The sequence below is a fragment of the Citrus sinensis genome, chromosome 7 (genome assembly GCF_022201045.2).
Source record: "Citrus sinensis cultivar Valencia sweet orange chromosome 7, DVS_A1.0, whole genome shotgun sequence".
NCBI classification, from domain to species: domain Eukaryota; kingdom Viridiplantae; phylum Streptophyta; class Magnoliopsida; order Sapindales; family Rutaceae; genus Citrus; species Citrus sinensis.
The window spans coordinates 23,828,498-23,850,367 of NC_068562.1; the positions used below are offsets into that span (position 1 = coordinate 23,828,498).

At 36.5% G+C, this 21,870-nt stretch overlaps 1 protein-coding gene and 1 long non-coding RNA gene across 15 annotated transcripts; one reads left to right on the top strand and one right to left on the bottom strand.

The window, feature by feature from the left end:
- Positions 1-364: 364 nt before the first annotated feature.
- Positions 365-16,290, top strand: LOC102620195 (putative disease resistance protein RGA3). 14 transcript variants are annotated; one of them, XM_052444590.1, is made up of 7 exons: positions 365-1,564; positions 10,313-12,252; positions 13,385-13,537; positions 13,645-13,756; positions 13,857-13,985; positions 14,076-14,303; positions 15,414-16,290. In XM_052444590.1, exons 1-2 carry the CDS (start codon positions 547-549, stop codon positions 12,211-12,213), a joined length of 2,919 nt encoding a protein of 972 aa, XP_052300550.1. In that variant the 5' UTR covers positions 365-546; the 3' UTR covers positions 12,214-12,252; positions 13,385-13,537; positions 13,645-13,756; positions 13,857-13,985; positions 14,076-14,303; positions 15,414-16,290. The 14 variants fall into 14 exon arrangements, with proteins under 14 accessions (XP_052300550.1, XP_052300548.1, XP_052300553.1 ...); XM_052444588.1 differs by having other exon boundaries at positions 13,645-13,739; XM_052444593.1 differs by having other exon boundaries at positions 13,385-13,480; positions 13,645-13,985; positions 15,414-15,733; positions 15,862-16,290.
- Positions 15,870-21,264, bottom strand: LOC127903772 (uncharacterized). The gene is made up of 2 exons (XR_008056535.1): positions 21,154-21,264; positions 15,870-16,091 (listed from the first exon to the last, which is right to left on the bottom strand). It is a non-coding gene; the product is annotated as an uncharacterized LOC127903772 (long non-coding RNA).
- Between the last annotated feature and the right edge of the window lie 606 nt (positions 21,265-21,870).

The window sequence follows — 21,870 nt, forward strand, 5'->3', positions numbered from 1 at the left end:
TCATTCGGTTTTTTTAAATTTTTTTCTTTAAAATTTATAGTTTTATTAAATTATTTATCAATTAAAAATATAATATAAAAAATAAAAAAAATAAATAATAGATTCAACAATAATTTAAAAATAATTTTTATCTATATAAATAAAGAAATAAGTATTTTTTATAACACATAAATAAAATGAAGTAAATAATTAAAAATAAATATATCATTGATCATAAATTTGTAAGAAATATAAAAAACTATAAGAGAAAAAAATTATTTAGTGGAGAAATAAAAAATTTATTCTAATGAACATTTCACATAACTATAATTATTTCATAATAATTTTATCTTACTATTATTTTTATTTAATTTATTATTTCGTAATCTGAAACGAAAGCAAACCGAACCAAACCGAACCCATTCAAGCGATCAGTTCGATTGTTCGGAGTCAACTCCGATTGTTTTTCACCTATATGTTATCTAAGTCTTCTCCTGCATACATGTAAGTCCAGAAATTATAACTCACAAATTTCATTCTCTCATCTTTAAGCTTCCAACTTTCAAAATGGTTGATGCGATCGTGTCCGCTGTCTTAAAGCAGCTGAATTCAACGGCAGTTGAAGAGGCAAAAGAACAGGTGAGGCTGGTAACGGGCGTCGAAAAAGAAGTGAAAAGGCTGCAAGACAATTTAGAAGCCATTCAAGCTGTGCTGGCTGATGCAGAGCGAAGGCAAGTGAAGGAGGAACACGTGAGACTCTGGTTAGACAAGCTCAAACAAGCATCCTACGACATTGATGATGTGTTGGATGAGTGGAATACTGCCAGGGGCAAACTGCAAAACGAGGGAGTTGATGCTGATAATGCTCTTTCTTTCCTGCAGAAGTTATGCAGCTCTTTCTTTCCTGCTGCCTCTTGCTTTGGTTTCGAACAACTCTTTCTGCGTCGTGATATTGCTAAAAAGATAAAAGAAATGAATGAAACTTTAGATAATATTTCCCGACAGAAAGATACGTTTAATTTGAGTGTCACTAGAAGTAAGGAGGATAAATCTGAGAGGACGCAAAGTACTGCCTTAATTAATGTGTCTGAAGTGTGTGGTCGAAATGAGGAGAAAAATGCTCTGAAGGGCAAGTTGTTAAGTGAGACTGCTGAACAACCAAATGCCATCCAACTCATCTCTCTCGTAGGGATGGGTGGTATCGGAAAGACAACTCTTGCTCAATTGGCTTACAACGATGCAGATGTAATCAACAATTTTAATGTTAGGATCTGGGTTTGTGTTTCGGACCCTTTCGATGAGTTTCGAATTGCGAAAGCCATCATCGAAAATTTAGAAGGTTCTACTCCTAATTTAGGTGAACTGAATTCACTTCATCAACGCATTAATAATTCTATTGCGGGGAAAAAAGTTTTGCTCGTCTTAGATGATGTGTGGACAGAAGATGGCAATAAATGGGAATCATTCCAACGTTGTCTAATAAATGGACATCGTGGAAGTAAGATTTTAGCTACCACCCGTAAGGAGACAGTTGCTCGAATGATTGGATCCACTTATGTTATCTCCATTGAAGAATTGTCTGAACCAGAATGTGTTGGGAAAATATGCTCTTTAAAAGCATATGTGTTTATTTAATTGTAATAAACTATTTTTCTGATTAATAAAATAAATGAGGTATTTTATTCAAATATCTTAATTGCATTAATACTTGTATTAAAGTCCATTTAATCATATTATATGTATTTATGTGATCACCATGTGGATTCACAGAAGACATAAATACAAGTTATCTTATGATTAAATAAATTTAGTTCGCAGTTGATAAATAAAGTTGGGCACTTTATTTAGGTATAGACTGTAATAAATTCATTGAATGATTTGTCTTAATCATGTATGAATTTATTGATGTAGTACGACTACATTGAACAGGATCACATATGAGATTTAATTAACTTTGTAATAACTGTCAGACTTATTAAATCTCATAGGCGTTGATTTTACTGTAATCTTAATCTTGAGTTAATTATGATTTCATGATTGTAATTGTTATTCCATTTGAGTTACCAATGGGCACGACACATCCTTGTGGTCAAGATTACCCGGTATCTTGGTGGGAGCAATTATGAGTATTGGAGTTATGGATTAACAATATAGAATTTGTACAACACATCTCTTGATGGGTTTTCGGCACTTGATCATAGAATTCTCTGGCCAGAGTGTGTCGACATATTTAGTATGTTGAAAATGATCATTAGAGAAAACCAGTAAGGATCAAGGAATAAGATGTTATTAAATTGATTGGACAGTTGAGATATCAATTTAATTAACGATGTGGTACAAAGGATTGTGCAGTAAAGAAATCAATGTGGCTTGGGACGAATTATTATTCGAGCATACAATTATGGAAGTCAGTTCCAATCTTTTAGTGGAGTAGATTTGGAATTAAATAATTGGGCTAGTTTAATTACAGGCCTAATTATTGTAGCCACTATTGTATGTTCCCAAATGATCCTCGGGTTAGCTCATTTAATTGACTGCACCACTACTGGACTAATAAGTAAGATAACTAGTTATTTGGGTCAAAAGTCTAAATATATCATTTAGTGGGAGGCTCCATTTAATTAGCTTTTGTATAAGGGGCCTTATGTTATTTTACAAGGTAGGTCCCCTATTGAAAAAGCAAATAACGTGGGTTTTGTTTTTTGATTATTTGGAGCCTAGGGTTTTCACTAAAGGGTGATATAAAAGGCTTATTTTTCTCTAAAGAAACAGACGGAAGCCACTTTATACAGATCAGAGAAAAAGATTTTTCTCTCTATTTATTGAGAGAAAAATTTTCTCATGCTAGTTGCTTTGGTAGTGATAAAGGCGCCCACACGTCAAGTGCAGATCGAACCTGAGTCATAACCTGGAAGATCATTGGTGACAGTTCGTGATCTAGCAAGCGTGGTGGCGACGGATCGTGATCTAACAGGAGTGGTGGTGGCAGATCGTGATCTAGGAGCCTAAATCACTTCAGCGGAAAAAGCCAACTCGGATTTTCAAGGTACGATTTCTAGAATACGAATTCTTATATATTATATGAGAGCGATCTTCAAAAGGTTTTATAAAAATTTTAAAAACCTAATTTTTCCCCAACAATTGGTATCAGAGCCATCTCATATTAATATATAAGAATTTCGTATGAAATCATTCTTGAAATTTATGTATTAGAGTGACACAATTTATTCAGATATATATTAATTGTTTAATATATGAATAAAGCATGTTTTGATTTGTCTTAATTCATGGTTAGATTTTCCGTTGTATTTTTCGTTTGGATCTGTAACAAGAGGGGTGGCTTTTTATCACCATAATTCCCTCTTGATTTATTTTACTGTAATTGAAAATTTGTAAATCACCGAAGCATCATCACTGGAAAACGAGCGCAAACAATGGAGGACGGAAATTTCAGCAACGGCCAGCAGCACACGCTGCTGCGCGAGCAGCGCGCGGCCCGCATGGGCAGCAGCGCGCGCTGCACGCCCAGCAGTTGCCACGTGCGCGCTGCAAGCCCGCAGAGCACGCTGTGACCAGCAACTGCAGCGTGCAACCAGCAGCGTGAGCAAGGGCTTCCAGTTGCACGCGCGGGTTTGATGCGTTTCCGGCGAGGCGGCAGCGGTTGGAGATGTGTCGGAGATCGGCGGCTGTCCGGTGTGAAACAGTGAACAGTGGCTGGAGGTTTTTGGAGATGGCGGCTGGGGAAGAAAGAAAGAAAAATATGGATTTAGGGTTTCATGGTTTTTATCATGGAGGTCCCTATGGTTCCATAAGTTTTCACTTGGGCAGAAAATTTTAATTTTTTGCATTTAAGTCTAAAAACAGTTTTGGGCTTAATGAATCCTAGTTTTAGGCCCAATTTTAATTGGGCTTAATGGATTAAAATGCATAGATAAAATTGAATACATTAAATTTATTTTTGGTCTAAAAGTTTTATTTTAATAAAAAAAAATTTTTTTATTTTCTTTCAAAAGTAAAATTGGACCAATTATAAATTTAAAAGTCCAATTTCCCCTAGTCCATTAACAAAGACAAGATTATGGAAGATGGACATTGACAAGAAGCCCAATGAAGATTAGGCTTAGGTTAATGTATTTTTCATTATTAGGAAAGCCATGAATTAAGATTATTTAATTATTTTTCTATATGTTATGTTTTGGATGATAATATGCCATGATAACATGTCATATAGAATAGGAAGTGCCACTCTATGCATAATGATACATGTCATTCATTAATAATGAATTTCATTATATTGTTTGAAATTTGCATATGCTTAATAATATTTGATATCATCTAGATAATATTATAGGAAGCATGCAATTAACAATATGTATGTTTTAAAAAAAAAAAACCAATTTTAAAATATTGAGTGGGAGAGGGAAAATTCAAGATAATTTTCCCACGGGCTCCATTGTTAGTTCAATAATAAAATTATATATATACCTCGACTTCATGATACGGTGATGCTCCCTTCGGAGGGTATATATATTAGATATTTTATTTGATGAACTTCTTCAAAGATAAAATTGAAATATTTTTTAATCGATTGTTCACCCCAACGGTGACTATTGATATGAAAAATACGTAGATTGAAACAATGGTTATACACTCAACTAAAGTTTGTTATTAACCTTCCCAACGAAGCTCTGTTAACAAATTTAGGCCTAAAGGGATAACGATAATTATTTATCATGTCTCTACATGAAAGTAAATAATCTAATGGATAATTGGGTCTAGTAAGTGTAGACATGACTTCCCCAACGGATAGCTTGTCAAAGCGGTACTAGATTGTCGTTACAATAAATTAAAATGCATTTATGGTTTTTTGCATTTTTGTCATTTATTGTGAATATTGTTTCAAAGTATTTATGCATGTCTATTTTTTTTTTTTTCAGAAAATGTCTTCCATCAACCCATTATTAATTATCCTTGTTAAAAATGAACTCACTAGCGAAAATTATTTAGATTGGAAACGCAATCTATTTAATATTCTCACTGCTAAGGGAAGCAAATATGTTTTGACTCAGCCTTGCCCTCCTGAACCATCGTTATACGATTATAGAAATCAGAGGGAGCCTTATGAGAAATGGTGCGAAGCTAACAAAATGGCTAAGCGCTATATATTGGCTTCGATTTCTGTGGAACTGCATAAGAAACATCGGAGCATGGAAACAGCCACTGAAATAATGGCTAGTCTTCATCAGATGTTTGGGCAAAATACCCATTTTGCCAGAGAAGCAGCATTGAAATGTATTACGGATACTAAGATGGAAGAGGGCACAAAAGTTCGTGATCATGTCCTCAAAATGATAGACTATTTGAATGAGGTAGAGATTCATGGTGTTCAAATCAATGATAAATCAAAGATTAACATGGTGATTGAATCTTTACCTGATACATTCAAAGAGTTTAAGGTCAGTTATATCTTAAACAATAAAGATATGACCTTAATTGAATTAATGCACGAACTACATGCTATAGAAGAATTTTATCATAGCAGAAAACTTCCTGAAAAAGGATTCTCTTTAAAGCTTAAGTCGAAAGACAAAAATGAGCAAGCAAGAGTTGGGATCGGCAAACTGTCCACTAAAAGAAGTGGCAAGCCAAAAGGCAAGTGTTACAAATGTGGACAGAAGGGTCACTGGAAGAAAGATTGTCCTAAGATTATTAAAATCAGGTATAGGAAATCTTTAAGCTTCCTAATTAGTTCAGATTTCTATTGCATCATACAATAATGAATTCTGAGATAACTAATCTTATTTGTAATTCATTTATTTGGTTTTCAGGAAACCAAGAGATTAAGTGAAGAAAACATCAAACAGCAGTTGAGGACATGCTAGTTTATATCAATTGAAAGACTAGATCAATTTTACAAGACTTTAGTTTTGATATTTGTCTTTATATTAGAGGAATTTAATTTCGGTGGCTTGTTTTAATAAACAGGAGTACACTGTTATTTTTTGGATCCTCTATTTATTATTTATTTTGGTTATTTATAAAGACAATTTATATCATAGAAGTCCATTGATCTATTCAAAGTAAGATATAATGATAAAAAGTATATGCATTTATCTAAGAAAAGAAATGTTTCTTCTAACCAAAAATCACCTCTGATATTTATGCCTAAGTCATATAAACTATAATAAGATTTTAAGAAAATGATTAATGATAGACTTGTTGGCCTATTAAGATTGATCATTGTAACTCTATAAATCTTATTTAGAAAAGTAATATGATAAGGATGCTCTTTTTGAGATAAAAGCATAACATTGTATTTGATGATTTAGCGCATACAAATGTATACGGACAAATCAGTTTACATGTTATAAGAGGTTATGAGTATTCTATCAATCTTGTTGATGAATATTCATTTTATTTATGTTTGTCTAAGTGCGTCATGATTCCATTGCTTTTGAAATTCAAAAGAGTACGTGGATAAGACAGAAGCAATTAGACAGGAACATAAAAGAACTTCGATATGATCGAAACAAAGAATATCTCTATGGAGAATTCAAGCACTATTTGGTTGTCAATGAACACTATGATACAAATAGTGTAATTAAATGGAGAAACAAGATTCTTTTGGATAAGACAAGATATATACTAAGTGGTTTATCATTTACCTTTTTGATTCCAGATACTAGTATTTGAAACTACAAAATTTATTGAACTTAGTTTCATCTATCTCGGTGTCTATTACTCCAAGATATTATGAAAAAGTCACAAACATAGTTTGAGACACATTCGTATTTGGAGTTTACTAGAATCAGAGATAGAGAAGATGGATTCGTGTTCAGAAGCTTGCATGTTTTAGGTATCTTAAAGGAATAAGGGAAAGTCTGAATTATAGTCCTCAAGATAGGAATGTATTTATAGAAATATTCTTTACTTTCTTTGAGGAAGACTATATAATGACTTATAACCTAAGAGTAAGGTAAAACTAGAGAAATAAGAGAGAGATCAGGTTGATGCTCAGCTTTCAACACCTGTTATAGAACAGGAAGAACAGCAACAACCAGCTGATCAGCACAGGATTATCCTTGAACAACCATCACTTTTAGAACCTCGTCGTAGTGGGAGGGTAACTAGGTTACCTGCAAGATACATGTTTTTGGGAGAAACCTATAAGGCTACCTCAGATGAACATGTATAAGATCCCACTAGTTACAACGAAGCTCTAATAGATAGAGATGATGAATTTTGAAAAAGGCCATGAATCAAGAAATGGAATCTATGTATTCCAATAAAGTCTGGGAACTTGTAGAGGCACCAAATGGGGTAAAACCTATAGGGTGCAAGTGGATCTACAAGAGAAAAAGAGGAGAAGAAGGAAGGGTGGAAACATTTAAAGCAAGATTAGTAGCCGAAGGGTTTACTCAGAAAGAAGGAATCAATTATGAGGAAACCTTTTCTCCGGTTGCTATGCTTAAATCCATCAGGATTCTGCTCTCCATTGCTGCAGTGCTAGATTATGAAATTTGGCAAATGGATGTCAAGACTGCCTTTCTTAACAGGCATCTTGAAGAAAACATCTACATGCAGCAACCAGATGGATTTATACAAAAAAGGCCAAGAACACATGGTATGTAAGTTGCAGAGATCTATTTATGGATTGAAGCAAGCATCCCAGTCATGGAACATCAGATTTGATCAAGCGATTAAATCACTTGGATTCATTCAGAACATTGATGAACCATGTGTGTACAAGAAAATTCAGGGAAAATTTGTAGCTTTCCTAGTTCTTTGTGTAGACAATATTCTCCTGATTGGAAACGATATAGGAGTATTGACTACAATAAAGATTTGGTTAGCAAAATAATTTGATATGAAAGACCTGGGGGAGGCAAGTTATATTCTTGGTATCAAGTTATTACGAGACCGGAAGAGTAAAACTTTAGCCTTGTCTCAAGCGGTCTATATCGATAAGATATTGGCTAGATTTAGCATGGAAAATTCCAAGACTGGTTTATTACCATTCAGACATGGAATTACATTCTCTAAGGATCAATCACCTAAAACATCTGAAGAGATAGAGAGAATGAGACGAGTTCCCTATGCAGATGCTGTGGGAAGTCTCGTGTATGCCATGCTTTGCACTAGGCTAGACATCTGTTTTGCGGTAGGGATGGTTAGCAGATATCAATTTAATCCTGGACCTCAATACTGGACTGCAGTCAAGCATATTATAAAGTATCTGAAAAGAACTAAAAATTATATGCTTGTGTATTCTGGTGATGAACTCATTCCAGTGGGTTATACTGATTCTGACTTTATGTCAGATAAGGATTCCAGAAAATCAACTTCCGGCTATGTGTTTACATTGGGAAGTGGAGCTATTAGTTGGATCAGTGTGAAACAATCTTGTATCACAGACTCAGCAACTAAAGCTGAATATGTGGCTACATCTGAAGCTGCAAAAGAAGCTATATGGCTTCGCAAGTTCCTAAGAAATCTTGAGGTGGTACCTGTTGTAACTGCACCCCTTAAACTATTTATGTGATAATGGTGGTGCGGTAGCTCAATCTAAGGAACCAAGGAACCACAAGAAACAAAACATATTGAAAGGAAGTATCATCTTATAAGGGAATAGTGTAGAAAGGTTATATGACAGTACCCCAAATGGCATTAGATGCTAAATGGCAGATCTTATTACAATTGCCATTAGTGGGAAACCTTTATAACCTGCACTTAGAGTCCTAGAGCATGTGCAATATGCCAGATATGCTTTGAGAGCTAGTGGGAGATTGTTGGGAAAATATGCTCTTTAAAAGCATATGTGTTTATTTAATTGTAATAAACTATTTTTCTGATTAATAAAATAAATGAGGTATTTTATTCAAATATCTTAATTGCATTAATACTTGTATTAAAGTCCATTTAATCATATTATATGTATTTATGTGATCACCATGTGGATTCACAGAAGACATAAATACAAGTTATCTTATGATTAAATAAATTTAGTTCGCAGTTGATAAATAAAGTTGGGCACTTTATTTAGGTATAGACTGTAATAAATTCATTGAATGATTTGTCTTAATCATATATGAATTTATTGATGTAGTACGACTACATTGAACAGGATCACATATGAGATTTAATTAACTTTGTAATAACTGTCAGACTTATTAAATCTCATAGGCGTTGATTTTACTGTAATCTTAATCTTGAGTTAATTATGATTTCATGATTGTAATTGTTATTCCATTTGAGTTACCAATGGGCACGACACATCCTTGTGGTCAAGATTACCCGGTATCTTGGTGGGAGCAATTATGAGTATTGGAGTTATGGATTAACAATATAGAATTTGTACAACACATCTCTTGATGGGTTTTCGGCACTTGATCATAGAATTCTCTGGCCAGAGTGTGTCGACATATTTAGTATGTTGAAAATGATCATTAGAGAAAACAAGTAAGGATCAAGGAATAAGATGTTATTAAATTGATTGGACAGTTGAGATATCAATTTAATTAACGATGTGGTACAAAGGATTGTGCAGTAAAGAAATCAATGTGGCTTGGGACGAATTATTATTCGAGCATACAATTATGGAAGTCAGTTCCAATCTTTTAGTGGAGTAGATTTGGAATTAAATAATTGGGCTACTTTAATTACAGGCCTAATTATTGTAGCCACTATTGTATGTTCCCAAATGATCCCCGGGTTAGCTCATTTAATTGACTGCACCACTACTGGACTAATAAGTAAGATAACTAGTTATTTGGGTCAAAAGTCTAAATATATCATTTAGTGGGAGGCTCCATTTAATTAGCTTTTGTATAAGGGGCCTTATGTTATTTTACAAGGTAGGTCCCCTATTGAAAAAGCAAATAACGTGGGTTTTGTTTTTTGATTATTTGGAGCCTAGGGTTTTCACTAAAGGGTGATATAAAAGGCTTATTTTTCTCTAAAGAAACAGACGGAAGCCACTTTATACAGATCAGAGAAAAAGATTTTTCTCTCTATTTATTGAGAGAAAAATTTTCTCGTGCTAGTTGCTTTGGTAGTGATAAAGGCGCCCACACGTCAAGTGCAGATCGAACCTGAGTCATAACCTGGAAGATCATTGGTGACAGTTCGTGATCTAGCAAGCGTGGTGGCGACGGATCGTGATCTAACAGGAGTGGTGGTGGCAGATCGTGATCTAGGAGCCTAAATCACTTCAGCGGAAAAAGCCAACTCGGATTTTCAAGGTACGATTTCTAGAATACGAATTCTTATATATTATATGAGAGCGATCTTCAAAAGGTTTTATAAAAATTTTAAAAACCTAATTTTTCCCCAACAGAATGTTGGTCGCTATTTAAGCGATTTGCTTTTCTCAATAGATCTCGTTCAGATTGCAAACAATTAGAAGAAATTGGTAGAAAGATTACATGGAAGTGCAAAGGCTTGCCACTTGCGGTTAAAACCATCGGGAGTCTGTTGCGGTTTAAAAAAGCTAGAGAAGAGTGGCAAAGTATCTTAGATAGTGAGATTTGGCAGGTAGAAGAGTTTGAAAAAAATCTTTTACCTGCTCTCCTATTGAGTTATAACGATTTGCCCAATGAGATTAAACGATGTTTCTCCTACTGTGCCGTATTGCCAAAAGAATGCTATGTGGACAGGGATGAATTGATTAAATTATGGATGGCTCAAGGTTATATTGATCAGAAAGGTAATAAAGAGATGGAGATGGAGATGGAGATGGTTGGTGAAAGGTATTTTGACTTGTTAGCCAAGAGATCTTTCTTCCAGGAGTTTGAGAAAGATGAAGAAGGTAATGTTAAAAGATATAAAATGCATGATATAGTGCATGGTTTTGCACAACTTCTCACTAAAGTGGAATGTGCTGCAATGGAAGTTGGCAGTGTTGGCGAGCCGCCGTTGTTGAGAAATATTTGTTATGAGAAACTCCGTCATTCAATTTTGGTGCTTCACTACAATGCTTCATTTCCTGTTTCAATATTTAATGCCAAAAAGTTACGTAGCCTTTTAATTCAAGGCTATTCACTGCAGCACATGCCAAGTTTTTTTGATCAACTGACTTGCTTAAGGGCATTAAGAATTGGGAAGTATGGGGATGATGCAATTGAGAGAATACCAAATGGGATTGAAAAGTTGATACATTTAAGATACCTGAAATTGTTTTTTGTAGGAATAGAAGAATTGCCTGAGACATGCTGCGAGTTATTTAATTTGCAAAACTTAGACCTCAGAAGATGCAGCAAGTTTAAAAGATTACCTCAAAACATAGGAAAGTTAGTTAATTTGAGGCATTTAATATTTGATGAGGATGATTTAGAGTACATGCCAAAAGGAATGGGGAGTTTAACGGGTCTTAGGACATTAAGTGAGTTTGTTGCTGTGAGTGGTGGTGGCAAATATGGTAGTAAAGCATGTAATCTTGATGGTTTGAGACACATGAATCATCTCCGAGGGTCTCTTAAGATTCGAGGGTTAGGGAATGTGACAGATGTTGATGGGGCCAAAAATGCAGAGCTTGAGAAAAAGAAGAACCTCATTTCTTTGGAATTAGAATTTGACAAGGAAGAGGAAGAAGATGAAGACGAAGTAAACCATCAAGCAATTATTGAAGCCTTAAGACCGCATCCAAATCTAGAGTCATTACAAATATCTTTCTATGAAGTCAAGGCTAGGTTCCCCAACTGGATACTGTCATTAAACAAGCTGAGGATGTTATGTCTCTCATTCTGCAAAAAGTGTGAGATTATGCCTCCTTTAGGAAAATTGCAATCCCTTGAAGTTCTTGATATATGGGAAATGCATGGTATAAAAAGAGTGGGCGATGAAGTTTTGGGGATAGAAAGTGATCATATGCATGGCACATCTCCATCTCTATCTCCATCTCCATCTTCATCTTCATCTTCATCTTCAGTTATTGCCTTTCCTAGACTGAAGAAATTCACACTTTGGAGTTTAGATGGATGGGAAGAATGGGAGTTTATAGAAGAAAATATTACAATCATGCCTCAACTAAATTCTTTGGCTATTAGAGATTGTAGCAAATTGAAAATGTTGCCTGACCAAGTTCTTCGGAGCACAACACTGAAGAAATTGGAGATTAATGATTGTCCTATTTTAGAAAAAAGTTTCAAAGAGGCTGCAGGGGATGATCGGTCAAAGATCTCTTGCATTCCTACCGTCATAATTGATAGTCGCTATGTCCAAATAGACCGTCATTGAATTCAGTAACAGCAGCAATTAATTACCATTGACTGACAGGTATTTTCTTCTCTTCTTTAACTTTTTTACTTGATGAATTTAATTGTTTGAATCCTATAATCACACCGATTATTTCTTTTTCAGTGGATAAGTACTTTAGGATTTCCTCTATAACTAGTACGATGCAAGTAAAATTCATTTTGGAGAAATTAATGGTATATTCATATTAATATTTCATGACTTTACCGCTATCAGTTTTTGCAACACTTCTGCTGGTATAAGCAGAAATTTTCATCTGTAATATATTCATCACAAGAAAATGGCTGTGGTTCCCATCAATCTCAGTTAATTTCTTTTCTTTCTTCTTTTTTCTTATTTGTATGTAGAAAATATATTGCATCTAATTCTGTATCACATATATTATTTGGTCAAGTATATGCAACACTTTTTAATCTTTTTTAATTTCACTTTTGACTTACCTATCGCTTTGACCATATTTTAATCTTTAATCAAAGCAACTACTTGACCTTAAATTATTTAAGTTTTGCTGCAAATACTAAGATAAAACATCGTCTGCACTCAAAGTAGAATATTTAGAGGCAAGTTTGTCTAGATTCAAAATTCATATAATTTTTCTATAAAACAAGAAAGGTTAGGCCAAAGAGGATACAGCAAGCCAGCAATTACCTTTAATTAGTTACACTCTGTGCTATTGGGAATACTACATACCTGAGACAGGATTGAATGATATGGGAGGAGTTCTATTCAAGTTTCTATATTATCCATATTCTGAATTATTAGTCAACCTTATTGGCTCGAAAGTTAGATTTAGGAATGTTAAAGCATGTTCTGATTGTCGTCTGAAATAAAGTCGGTAGGATAGTGTTGAAGAGGATTCAAATGATTCCACAAATCTCATGGTTCTGTAGATTGTTCATCTTAAATTGAATTGGTTTGTACTGCTCTGTAGATTCTTATTCTTTTCATTTTTTAACTTTGGTCGGTCAATTTGGAAATCAGAATTTCTTCGGATTTTTTTTTTTGGCTTATTTTTAGAGTATGCCTGTGGGGTGGCGTAGGAACAGTGAACTCTCACTGTTGGCTTCATAGCAATCAAGAGTTTCTTATTAAATTTTTTGATTAAATCTTAATCAAGTGCGAGTCACTTTATTGATTTAATTTTTGTTCTCAGATGAATCTCCTGTGCCACAAAGGACAAAGTGCAACAAGCCAATTTTTTGGCTCACTAAAGAATCATTAAATAGAGTTGGATCTTATGATGGAGAAGGTACAATGGTGAACCTTCTTGCTTCTTTGGAGAAAATTAAGGAGGCTGAGATTTTAGGTTCTTAAATTTGATAACCTTGCTCTTTGCTTTGTTGTTCGGTTGAAGTTTTTTAGACAAGCAAAAGATTGTGCCTTTCTTTTGTTTAACTTCGTTTTTGTTTGCAGCGCTTATTGTTTTCGCCATTCGGAGCAACAGTAGAAGAGATGAAGAATTGAAGATTGGCAAGACAAAGATGAAGTCTGTTATGGTTTATTTTCTTGTAAGGGCTGGAATCAGGTATATATATAGTTTTGATCGTTATAAGCACTTTATGGAAAAAGATGGTTTCTGATTGTGATGAAATTGATTGGCTGGTGGGTGCCAAATTATCTGTTAGCTACAACCACCTGGGAAACAATGATTGCATGAAACTCTCAGCCCAACCTATCATTCCAAAAGCAGCATCATCTCCAGCAGTCATGTACTTTGAGCCCAGTGAACACACCAACCGCCTCCATTCATCAAGGTAATCTCACCTGCGTTAATAAGAGAAATATTAACGACAGTGACTTGTGTTTTGGTATTCATCGATGTTTTTTTTTTTTTTTAACTGCAGTCATATGAACAGCAATTCAATCAGTGGTCAAATCTGATGTTGTATCGTCCTCTGTTTTATTCATGCATCTAACAGTTGTAGTGAAAACATATTTCTGAAATTTCTTTAGACAAGCTCAAACACGCATCCTACGACACTGAAGATGTATTGGATGAGTGGAATACTGCCAGGCTCAAACTGCAAATCGAGGGAGTTGATGCTGATAATGCTCTTTCTTTCCTGCAGAAGGTATGCATCTCTTTCTTTCCTGCTGCCTCTTGCTTTGGTTTCAAACAACTCTTTCTGTGTTGTGATATTGCTAAAAAGATAAAAGAAATGAATGAAACTTTAGATGATATTGCTAGCCAGAAAGATACTTTTAATTTGAGTGTCACTAGAAGTAAGGAGGATAAATCTGAGAGGACGCAAAGTACTGCCTTAATTAATGTGTCTGAAGTGTGTGGTCGAAATGAGGAGAAAAATGCTCTGAAGGGCAAGTTGTTAAGTGAAACTGCTGAACAACCAAATGCCATCCAACTCATCTCTCTCGTAGGGATGGGTGGTATCGGAAAGACAACTCTTGCTCAATTGGCTTACAACGATGCAGATGTAATCAACAATTTTAATGTTAGGATCTGGGTTTGTGTTTCGGACCCTTTCGATGAGTTTCGAATTGCGAAAGCCATCATCGAAAATTTAGAAGGTTCTACTCCTAATTTAGGTGAACTGAATTCACTTCATCAACGCATTAATAATTCTATCTTATCTTCATTAAAGAATTGTCTAAACCAGAATGTTGTCGCTATTTAAACGATTTGCTTTTCTCAATCGATCTCGTTTAGAGTGCGAACAATTAGAAGAAATTGGTAGAAATAATTGTCTAAACCAGAATGTTGCCACTTGCGGCTAAAACTATCTGGGGTTTGTTGTGGTTAAAAAAACTAGAGAAGAGTGGCAAAATATCTTAGATAGTGAAATTTGGCAGGTGGAAGATTTTGAAAAAGATATTTTACCTGCTGTACTATTGAGTTATAACGATCTGTCCAATGAGATTAAACAATGTTGGTCCGTAATTTATTTGCACCAATTTCATTGCCTATCACAGTAAATGTCGGATAGAAACTAAATAAAAAAATTAGATTAATTAAAATGGAAACCGTTTCTATTTAACAGTCTTTAATTCTTGTTCTAAATTAGACAAGAATTAATCCGAAAGTGCACTGGCTCTTAACTAGAAATTGGTAGAGTGATTGCAAGGTACTTAAGAATATTGACCCAAAAAGAAGAGTAGTCGCACGAAACCTTAGCAGCCACACCCTCGCCACAACTAACCAGCAGTTCTTGTTTTTCAACCATCAGTCGCGCACCAATCATTAGCAGCAGCTGCCGTTCCTCTGCCGTCAACCTTCAGCAAAGCCACCACATCCCGGCCGTTCCACTGTCAAGGTGGTGAGACATCATCGTTTCTGGTCAAACCACTGTGCATAAGGCGCACTGACGGCAACAGTAATCTCACTGCTCTTAAAGCTTTCAGATCCACTGATCACCCCAACTTTTTTGGTCGTCATCGCCATATTCCGGAAGAAGTTAGCAGCCAGCAACCTCGTTTATTGTAATTGTTGAAACTCATGCCGGCGTTCCCGAACGAGGAGGGCGTCTCCTCTCTCTGGCCGGTACTGGTATTTTTAAATTTTTTCGTTTTTATTTTATTTTTCTGTTTTTATCTCTACTTTTCATTTATTTCCATTATTGTATCTTTATATTTGTATTTCTAGATTATTATTTGTTACTGTTGGTTGGTGTTCAGTTTGCTGGTTGTTGTCTCTGCGATTCCAGGAGGTAGTTTGGGTAACTGTTGATGGTGTCGCTGATACGAGCTTGCCAATCAAATTGGATCCACTGACCATTTTGCCAAGAGAGGAAGAAGGAGCCAAGCCCGTGGACAAGGAGCCCAGTAATGATTTTGCAGAAGCAAATCAACAGCTCAATTCTAGACCTGAGAGAACCAAGAAACAGTCAGGCTGGATGAAAGACTATCTCACGTAAACCATGGCAGCAATGATGGATGGATAATTCTTCTTAGCTATTATTTAAATTCTGTTTTAGATATTTTACAATTGCCAGCTCATGTTTGTTTTTATCCTTAGAATGCTCTAGAGGAGTCACGGGCTATATATCCCAAAAAAGAATATTGTGTAAGGCATGCTGATGAATAAAAAATTCCTTCTCTTTCTAATCTCTGTCTTATTCTCTTTTCTTTCTTATTATGGAGCCGTCACTCGCTCGAAGAGTGTTCAACCATTGGTACATTTCTTGATTTCTAGTAGAAAAGTATATCATTGGTGCTTTCATTGACTCTTTCCATGGCCGATTCTAATGAGAGCATCACATTAAAGGAACTTAGTGAGAAAATTGACAAACAAGCCTTATCCTTTCACTAGATGATGCAGCAATTTATGACTGCAGTAGATTCCCGTTTTGCTGAATTTCTATCTAAAATACGTGAGTCTCCAACAAATGTGGCTGGTTCTTTAAAACAACCACTAGTAGTGCCACCACTTTCATCTATTCCATTCGACGAGCGAGATATCTCTCCTATGGTCAAATCCATGAAGATGGAAGTTCCACGTTTTGATGGCTCTGATCCATACGGCTGATTATTTCGAGTGGAGGAGTTTTTCGAGTTTCATGGTACTCCAGAACATCAATGCCTCCGTATCGTTTCCTTTCACATGGAGGGTCGAGCAGTAGGCTAGTATCAGTGGATGAAATCCAACAATTTACTCACAACTTGGAAAGAATTTTTGGCTAATCTGAAGTATCGTTTTGCAACTACCCTTTATGATGATCCACAAGGCGAGCTGTCTAAACTCACCCAAACCACCACTGTCGTTGAATTTCAATCGGCTTTTGAATAACTCATGAACAGAGTTAATGGCGTTTCCGAGCAACTTCTCATCAGTTTTTTTCATAACCGGCCTGCAGCAGGACATCAGGCGAGAACTTCTCTTTAATCGGCCAGCAACACTCGTGGAAACCTTTGCTATGGCTCGAGCGCTTAAAGCCAAATTTAATGACACTAAACAACACAATTGCTCCTAGTCTAAATGGCAGCCACAGTCAATATTTCCTTCCATTACAAACACATAAACCAAAACCGTTCCTTTACCCATGCCTTCCCTTCCAATTTCCTCCACCATAAGTGCTAACCCACCATCATCAAAACCTCCACCACCACACATTAACAATAAAACAAACATTTTACCCGCACTTCTCCCCACTCCAAATTTACCCATCCGTCAATTATCCCCTACTGAGCTACACGAGAGACGCGAGAAAGGTCTCTGTTACTCTTGTGACCAGAAGTACAATCCCAATCACCGTTACTGTCACTGGTTCTTGTTACTTATCAGAGCCGACGATGATAATTTAGACCCGACCAAAAAAGGGGAACCACCAGACGAAGACGAATCCGCTGTCACTGGCGATATCTCAAGTCTAAATGCTCTCGCTGGACAAGCAAATCCTCGTTCCCTTCGTTTACAGGGCAGGATTGGATACCACACCTTCCAAGTATTAATCGACAATGGTAGCACTCATAACTTTATCAAGCCATCAGTGGCGGAATGCGCCGACATCGCCATTCAGCCAACAACACCATTTCGCGTCTACATAGGAAATGGTGATTTTTTGTTGTGCACTCAATTTTGTCAGCAAGTTCACTTAACACTACAAGGCACAAAGTTTCCATTGGACCTTTTTGTCTTGCCTATCAAGGGAGTTGACATTGTTCTTGGGATACAGTGGTTGCAACAATTAGGGAGGGTATCGCATGATTATTCGGCGCTCTCCATGGAATTTTCTTTTAATGAAAAATCGATTATTCTTCGAGGTGACGTATCTACATCTCCAACTTTAGTCACTTATAATCAATTTAGGGCACTGGTCCACAGCATTGCAATTTCAAGTTTTTGTGCTCTTCAACCTTTATCTTCATTGCCAATAGAGTCCTCTCCAAGACAAACACCTCCTTCCCAATTAGAATTTCCAACTGATTTACCACCCCAATTCCGTGACCTTCTCCACTAATATCATCATCTATTTTTATCACCCACAACCCTTCCACCACACAGAATTATAGACCACAAAATACACCTCCTTCCAAACACTTCCCCTATCAATGTATGCCCCTACCGATATCCACACTTCTAGAAGAATGAAATGAAGAAACTAATTAAAAAGATGTCTGACCAAGGAATCATATGACCCAGCCAAAGTCCTTTCTCTTCCCCAGTGCTTTTAGTGAAAAAGAAAGATGGCACATATCACTTTTGTGTGGATTATCGTGCTCTAAATGTAGTTACAATCCCAGATAAATTTTTGATTCCTACTGTTGACGAACTCTTTGATGAACTTGGCAAGGCTACGGTCTTCAGTAAATTAGACTTGAGAGCTGGATACCATCAGATTCAAGTCCGCTCTTGAGACATTTACAAAACGGCATTTCAGACACATAAAGGCCATTATGAATTTCTTGTTATGCCGTTTGGTTTGACGAATGCGCCCTCGACGTTCCAAGCCACTATGAATCAGATATTTGCTGCCTATCTTCGAAAATTTGTGATCGTCTTCTTCGACGACATCTTGGTTTATAGCGCTACCATGGCTGACCATTTAATTCACCTTGAACAGGTACTATTATGTTTGCAAATTCATTAATTTTTTTGTTAAATTGAGCAAATGTCTCTTTTGTAAATCAAGCATTAAATATCTTGGTCACATTATTTCTATTATGGGAGTGCAAGCTGATCCCCAAAAGGTGACCGCCATGCTCGAGTGGCCACTGCCGCAAACTACCAAGCAGTTGAGAGATTTCCTTGGCCTTACGGGCTACTACCGACGGTTCATTCATGGCTACGTTTCCTTGGCCGCTCCTTTAACCGACTTGTTATGTAAAGATGCATTTCAACGGAATCCTGAAGCCACAACAACATTTGAATCCCTTAAGCAAGCAATGGTTCAAGCTCCGGTGCTCAAATTACCCAATTTTGATTCTGAGTTCGTGATTGAATCAGATGCCAGTAACTTAGGAATTGGAGTAGTCCTTATGCAATAGGGCTATCCAGTGGCTTATTTCAGCAAAAAACAATTGGGCCAAAACTAAGAGCTTCATCCACTTACTTAAAAGAATTGCATGCGATTGTAGAAGCAGTCTCCAAATGGCGGCAATACCTCTTGGGCAGGTTCTTTGTAATACGCACAGACCATCGAAACATCAAGGAACTACTACAACAAGTGATCCAGACTCCTGATCAGCAAGTTTATCTGCGGAAGTTACTTGGTTTTCAATTTCGGATTGAGTATAAACCGGGCCTACAAACCGAACGACTAATGCCTTATCCCGAGTCCATGCAGCCTCCAAAGAAATAGAGCCAATTGAAAACAAGTATGCGAGCTCTTTTTGTTTATTTCTTCATAGTAGCCCTTCCTTCAATCTCCTTAAGGAATTATTGCGGGAAAATTCGATTTGTCATGACCTTCTCAAGCTTCATCACCAAGTTTCTTCAGGGCAGTTCACGGCTGACTATTCCATTCATAATGGAATACTTCTCTACAAAGGAAAATATTAAATTAGTGTTGAATCTTCTTCGAAAGCAGCCTTATTAAAGGAGTTTCATTCAACCCCATTGGCAGGGCACGTTGGCATCAACAAGACTTACATTAGATTGTCAGCCAATTTCTTTTGGTTTCACATGCGGAGTGATATTGAAAAATTTGTCATAGAATGCTTAATATGTCAACAAACAAAGTATTCAACTAAAGCCTATGCTGGTCTTCTTTAACCATTACCTATTCCAAGTTTGGTTTGGGACAAAATCACTATGGATTTCATCACAGGACTGCCTTTGTCTCACGGTTATTCTGCTATTTTGGTTGTGGTAGATAGGCTGACGAAATCGACCCATTTCGGTCTATTACCAGGTAACTTCACGGCCCATAAAATTACAGAGTTATTTATTGACATTGTGGTTAAAATTCATGGCTTCCCTAGCTTTATTATTTCGGATCGCGATCCTGTGTTCTTGAGTCAGTTTTGGGATCGGTTGTTGACTCTTAGTGGCACCTCTCTACACCACAGCACGGCCTATCATCCGCAAACAGATGGCCAGATGGAGGTTGTCAATCGCAGTCTTGAGCAATATCTTCGTGCCTTCACACAAGACAAACTGAAGACTTAGGTTTCACTTCTTAGTTGGCCAGAATTCTGTTACAATTCCAGCTACCATAGCGGTTTAAACATGACTCCATATCAGGCATTGTTTGGTAGACTTCCGCCCACAATTCCTCCTTATGTGAAAAGCTCTACTTCAATCCAAGCTTTGGATGAAATCCTTCTCGAGCGTGATAAACTGTTGAAATCTTTGAAAGATAACTTGCGTCAAGCTCAACATCGAATGACCCAAAAAGTTAATACTCATCGCCGAGAAGTTCAGTTTTCTGTTGGAGATAAGGTGCTGGTCAAGCTTCAATCGTACTGCCAGTACACAGTAGCTTCACATTCATGTCATAAATTGGCCAAACGCTACTATGGACCTTTTACAGTAATCGCTCGCATAGGTCCTATTGCTTATAAGCTTGAGTTACCTCCGGCATCGAAAATTCATCATGTTTTTCATGTTTCCTTACTTAAACCATTTCATGGCTCCACTCTTCTCAAAATTTCTCCACTACCAAAATACAACATCGACAATCACCCCTTGTCTTTACCAACAGTTATTTATGCTACTCGCACAGTGTTACAGCAAAGGAAAATTGGTCCCACAAGTCTTTGTGCAGTGGACAAGTAGCTCTCCTTAAAACGTAACCTGGGAAAATTTTGGAGCTTTTTGTCAACAATATCTTGCTTTGCACTTTCCAAGAGAGGGGGAATGATACGAGCTTGCCAATCAAATTAGATCCACTGACCATTTTGCCAAGAGAGGAAGAAGGAGCCAAGCCCGTGGACAAGGAGCCTAGTAATGATTTTACAGAAGCAAATCAACAACTCAATTCTAGACCTGAGAGAACCAAGAAACAACCAGACTGGATGAAAGACTACCTCACGTGAACCATGACAGCAAGGATGGATGGATAATTCTTCTTAGCTATTATTTAAATTTTGTTTTAGATATTTTACAACTGCCAGCTCATGTTTGTTTTTATCCTTAGATTAATGCTCTAGAGGAGTCACGGGCTATATATCCCAAAAAGGAATATTGTGTAAGGCATGCTGATGAATGAAAAATTCCTTCTCTTTATGATCTCTGTCTTATTCTCTTTTCTTTCTTATTCTGGAGTCATCACTCGCTCGAAGGGTGCTCAACCATTGGTACATTTCCTGATTTCTAACAGAAAAGTGTATCATCGCCCCAGTGGCAAATCGAAGAGGGTATGCATGTGTTAGAGGCATTGAGTGGTTCTAATAGTTTATGTGCTAAGGTTTCTGATAACTCGTCGTGGGTTTATTAGTGAATCACCTAGGAGAGCAATTTGTTGCGGGTTTTTCCTTTTAATAATGTCACTGGATTTTAAGTTCAGATTGTGAGGTTGTATTACGATGCTAAATTGTCTTGTTGTACTGTGGTTGAAATGGTTGTTGTAGGTGTGGGTATAGTTGTAGGGGGCATTATAGTGTCTTCCTTTTTTTTCTTTTCTTTTTTGATGAAATGTGATTTCACCTTATAAATTTGAGTTAGGTAGTCATTCCATAAAATGTTTTCCAATGCCTTTTGAGACTTAATGTGTGAAACCACTCTTCAATTCGGTTATAAAGAAA

Bases quoted from the DNA above. Each gene is read 5' to 3' on its own strand.
- LOC102620195 (XM_052444585.1), top strand. From the start codon at position 547: ATGGTTGATGCGATCGTGTCCGCTGTCTTAAAGCAGCTGAATTCAACG. The intron at 1,565-10,312 runs CAGAATGTGTTG...ATTTTTCCCCAA, and splicing joins CATTGAAGAATTGTCTGAAC to CAGAATGTTGGTCGCTATTT.